The sequence below is a fragment of the Anneissia japonica genome, unplaced genomic scaffold (assembly GCF_011630105.1).
Source record: "Anneissia japonica isolate Jap-2015-1 unplaced genomic scaffold, ASM1163010v1 scaffold287835_len3118868_cov185, whole genome shotgun sequence".
NCBI classification, from domain to species: Eukaryota; Metazoa; Echinodermata; class Crinoidea; order Comatulida; family Comatulidae; genus Anneissia; species Anneissia japonica.
Window position 1 is genome coordinate 3,055,386 of NW_022737223.1, and position 5,826 is coordinate 3,061,211.

General features: G+C 33.0%; 1 protein-coding gene across 1 annotated transcript in view; it reads left to right on the forward strand.

Moving 5' to 3' along the window:
• Positions 1-1,654: 1,654 nt before the first annotated feature.
• LOC117117157 (ring-infected erythrocyte surface antigen-like) overlaps positions 1,655-5,826 on the forward strand; it is a 13,977-nt gene continuing 9,805 nt past the window's right edge. The window contains exons 1-2 of the mRNA XM_033261367.1: positions 1,655-1,707; positions 2,499-2,633. Coding sequence (XP_033117258.1) covers positions 1,705-1,707; positions 2,499-2,633 — 138 coding nt within the window. The 5' untranslated portion in view covers positions 1,655-1,704. The remainder of the gene's footprint in view (positions 1,708-2,498; positions 2,634-5,826) is intronic.

Here is a 5,826-nt window from a genome sequence, read left to right on the forward strand (position 1 = left end):
TCATCACTAGATTTATTCATCTTATTATGCTATTTTTATTTATTTTAATTAAGAAAAACGAATTACAATTAAAGGTCATTAAAAATTGCATAGTACTAGTTATACAGTAAATTCTATAAATACATCATACTACTTTAGGCTTAGAAAAGTCGAACCAATACATGATGTAAAATAATCAAATCTAGGCGAAATTCGGGCAGGCAGTGCATGCTGCTACAGTGCTAGGCCTACCTTGTCTAGGCTAGGGGAGGGCAAGGCTGGGCAGCCTATATACCAGATGGGGCCTACCCTAGTCTGTCTTATGGTTAACTGCAGTCTAAATGCACTGTAAATCAAATCAGCTAGCCCGAGTATAAATGTATGGTAACATCAACCTTTTATCCTTTTAAGAATAAATCACTGTTCGGATATTCAATAAGCATCTGTATTAATTATTTGTTTTTCACTGAAAAAAAACGATTAGCAAGCTGCTCTATTTTTAGAAGATGACATCAGCAATTACCCACCATTCAACGCTACATACAGGTACCAAAACCACATGTTTGGAAGTCAGGAAGGTCGGAAAAATAGGAACAGTTTCTTTTTTTAATTTATACAGAAATACCTTGACTTAAATAAATAATAAGCCCAGTGCTTTTAATACAAATTAATATCAATGTTTCTTGACTAATTTGCTATAAATTACGGACAGAGGTCTAGCTATATAGTTAGCAGACAGCTGCTGCTAGGCCCAGCTAAACCTTGGCTAAACCACCACACTTGAACAGTCAACATATAGTGACATGGAAGATTAGGTCGGTCTATCCATGGAACGATTTCTTTAGCCTATTATGAATCGATATTTATTATATTAGTTTGTCTTGTATTAACATTTAATTGATTCTTCAACGATTTCTATAAATGTTTATTGAACACTTAAATGCAAAATTAAGCCTAGATATTGGTAGGCAGGCCTAATTATAGGCTACAACTTGGCGTTTTTAAACATGAGGGCGCTATTCTTACGAACTTCTCATTTACGAATTTTCTCAAGTACGAACTGCTTTCAGCCCAAGGTGTACGTAAATGGGAAGGCCGACTGTACAACTATTAAAGCCCCATTCCCGGCAAAATTTCAATTTTTAAGAAAAATCTAATTTTTGTATAATGTTATAAAGATTTATAAATATACGGAATTGCTAGTTTAACTGAATTTAGACATTCCTAAGAATGAAAAAAATGTAATATAAGACTGAAATTTGATTTTTTGTGTTCCACACAAAAAATAAATGCGGATGAATTTTTCATGTTTGATTTTGCGATAGGTCGTGAGAAGAAATATCGTAGGCACCGAAAACATTAGCCTATCCAACGCTGCTAGGCTAGGCCTAGCCTTACCTCGATTGTGGTTCTGTTATCACACATAAAAACGGCCGACATGATATTTTCCGTTGCTAGTATTGACACTTGTGAAATATAATATTTCATAGGAATTATTTCAAATTTGTTAAAAAACTGATTCTGACTGAGATTTTGACACTTAAACAAATATATCTCAGCCTAACCGAACGACCGCATTGTGCGAGATGCGAAGTACAAAAACTAATCTCATTAGATAGGGCGCACTTTATTGACTGTATAAAGTATACATAAAAGCGAGAGTATTCCAGTGGATGCGATCCACAACCTCTGAATTTGCCTAGTAACGATGAATTCGTCGAGAAAATGGTAATATTTTATGAGAAATAGTCTGTATTTTTTATTCTTTTGCGTAAAACTAAAATTCATGCCAATATTTTTCCATGATTTATAATAATTGGAGTAATGCAAATGCATATTTTCTAAAAAAAGTCAGTTTTTAGTGAAATTTTGCCGGGAATGGGGCTTTAAGTAAAAAACAGCAGCACTTTTGAGACTAACAATATATAATTTATTCTCTAGCTTTCGTCCACACAGTGGACTTCATCAGGAGACTGTACAAATGGGATAAGAAACAACTATAATATACAAGAGACAGCAACTATAATATACAACTGAAATAATGGGGGCGGTCCTAAAACAACAAAGAATGGTGTACAAAGCAAGTACAAGTCTGCCGAAATAAGCAATCTAAATAAATAGTATTAAAAGAACAAAAGATCAATAATAAGAAACTGTGGGAAATAGCATACAGAATAAGTCTATGTCAAAGTCAATGATAAAAACAGTAAATAGGCAGTAAATACTAAGGTAACTCTGAGACAAAAATACAGTTAATAATACAACTATTGTAATTACCACAATGTCTCAGTAGGTCATGGCTTTGAGTCCCATCCGAATTACTCTTGATTTTTTCTCAATTATTTGGGAACGTACTGACTATTTGGTACGATAACAGGTCACTCCTGTGACCTGTTATCGTACCAAATCGTATGTTATCGTATCGTATGTGCTAATTATTTTCTTAAATAACAATATATTGTATTCATGATGATAATTAAGCTTATATCATCTAATCGTTTTCCACTTTTGGCATATAGCATGAAATAGCTTCCTCTCAAATGTTTGAACATCTGATCAAAGTTAACAAATTAGAAGAAGCATTTGAAGACGAATTTGGTGAAGATTGTAGTCAAGTTATACAATTTATCAAAGAACTTATCCATTCGCAAGAGGTGAGTTAATATTTTTTGCTGAGAATACCACATATAACTACACTTTCGTGGCTTATGTGCAAGGTTTCTCTACTTTCTCAGTATTTATTTATTTAGTATTATTTATTAGTTATTATGTTGTCCATAAAAAAAAAATGGTCGTAATATAAAATTATTACCTGTAATATGAAATTAACTACCTGTAAATAATTTCATATTTATTAATTAAAATGAGACAAGTGGCCATATATTGCTTATTTAACCTTTCCTGAGTTCGGGAAAAATACTGAAAAAAATTCAAAATGTTGAGATGTAACGATAAAACAGAAACAAAACATGATATGATGAGACAGGAAAATCAGGTGAAAACGAGGCTGATCACTTTTTTCAGTAGCTTGGTAGCATTTTCTAACCAACTCATTAATATTCAAGAAGTCTGTCAATTAATTTTTGGCGAGCAGCTGATCGAAAATTCGTCCCAATGATCGAGCGACTAGCCCGACTAGTGTGAAGTCGTGAGTTTTTGTGATCATTTACATACGCAGTTACAGAGACGGTTTAGTCAACGTCAATTCAATCATGGAGGAATAATTCAATTGGATTAATAAACGTATATCAGTCCGATGACTTGTTTGTTTATAATTAGGCCTGCCTAGGATTAGCACAGTCAGTGTCTACCCAGCAGCAGTAGCGCACTCCTGTCCGGGACACTGCTCCAGTCCCGCAGCAGGTGAGTTCGCACGCAGCCTTATCCAGCTGACGGTAAAGTTAGGTTTCTACTACTAGCATAGCCTTGACTTGTCATGCCATGCCATGGCGACTTTGTCACATTAATTGTGTTAGTGCATTTTTTTTCATAATAATAGAACTAGGCCTCTAATAGGCCTACTAATAATAGTAGTATATACTATAGGCCTAGTTATAGGCCTGGTCCTATGAAAAACTGTCTAGGCCTAGGACTAAATGTCTAAAAAATGCACTGTCTAAATAAAGGTGATGTGCAATAACACTACAGTATATCATCAGAGTCAACACCAATTCCTGTAACAATAAGATTATTATTGATATACTGTAGGCCTAGAAGCTAGGCTACACAACAATAACGCCCCATTAAATAATAACATGTTGCATATTATTATGTTACTCCAAACCTAACTTTCAGCTGTTGTTGAAATGTGGAATTCAAATAAAATATATATATATATATATTTTTGTAGGACAAGATATGTGATAGGCCGAAACATGACACTCTCCTCACATAGGTATTTGCCAGTCGCCATGATGAGACAAACATACCACAACATTTGCCATGAGTACAACCACCCAACATTGGCATCTACGAAAGAAGGTGGTACAAAGCATACAAGCACCCAGCAAGACGTTAACACTCTGGTTGTTTGCTGAAACTTGTAATGAAAGCTACACACAATTTAAGGTGAGCAAAAGAAAATTATGTGAATATCTCATCACTGTTCAGCCAGAGTACATGAAACAAATATATTGGAATGGTAAAAAAATATCAGAATGGTGTGTCAGTTTTTTTAAGAAACAACAATAATACATTACACACTAGCAGACAGGAAGGCTTCAATCAAGTAATTAAAAAATCTGAAAATACTGTCAATTGATGAATGTCTTTTCAGATTAGTACATACAGTATCTCAGTATCTAGATGTGTATAAGAGACAGCTTGACTTAATAGATCGAGTACAGTACAGTATGTAGTCTTTGACTAGTTTAAGTGTCTGCATTAATTAATAATAACAAAGTGCATTTTGGGAACCAAATAATCATTTTTCCTGGTTACTAATTTAGATCCAACTCCTTCATAATCTGTTTAAATGAATGTTCTGAACAAATTGATACCACAATTAACTGGCTACCACCAGTGGTTACGGAGATATGAGAACCTGTAAATATGACCCGGAGATGTGTCAAAGGTCAGAAATGGCATGTCCTGTCATTTTTGTGGACATGATGAAATGGACATGTCCAATCCATGGTTAGCAGAAGGTGGCGATGCTCAGAGCTCTGCAGCAAGTGATTGAGGCCAAAATATTTCCAAAGAATTAAATTAAAATGATTTATCTAGTGATTTTTTTTTTCTGAAGATATACTGAAATGCCACGCACTTAAGTTTTTGTTTTTTACGCATCTGGTTTATATTGCATGCCAAATTTATAATAAATAAATAAATACTGTACCAGTATTACTGTACCTGTTTCACTTGCAAAATATCTTTAATATTATTAAATGTTATTATAATCCCATTCAATAGTAATCCTTTTGAAGCAAATATGTGACCCAGATTTAGAAAACAAATTGTGACGATTAATTTTAAAATATGTATTGTATATATATATATAAAATGTGGCTCAATATATACAGGAACAACTATTTTAATGTATGGCTTTGTACAGTCTTGTGTAAAGTTATTCTATGAAACTGCTTATTTTTTAATGCCTGGATTATGCCTATGTCTGCATGCTGATCAATTTGGTATTGGAATTTAAGAGGAAGCTTCAATTTTTTTGCTGTACACCATTTTTTGTTTAGTATTTTAAAATACAGTAGTTGAACTTGCCTATGTCATATCCAAAATGCCATTGAGAAATTTTTGACCCTAACAAAATTTGACTTGCACTTACGGTAATGGAAAACACAACAATTCGATCGACTTAGAAATTATTAGAGTATATTATTAGTCGTCTGAGGCAAGTTTAACTGCACTGCTCTATTTATGATGTCTGATTGTCTTGTATTATTTACCATAGCCAAGATTTCTTCTTTCATGATGATATTCAACATCCATATTTTTGGTGTTTCACTTAGTTATTGTGGTACATACAGTAAATTCAAGACTACTGGTGTTACTAAATAAATATTTTGGAAACACAATTAGTCATCCTTGTACATGGCAAATAATTTATTACAAGTGTATTTTCTCACAGTTAATATAAAATTGTTTTACTGTACACAGAATAAAGCAACATTAAAGCAGTCAAGTATTACAATATATATCACTGCATTTTACACACTCTATTTATTATCAAAATATTAAATATATGGATCTATAGTTACTATAGTTTATACCAATGTAAAGAATAGGGAAGAACAAGTTACATTTATTTACTGTACACAAAATTCTAATTCATACTGTATTAGCTTAAAATTTTAAAATATGAGACGAGAGTGGGGAAGATACAAAAAACAT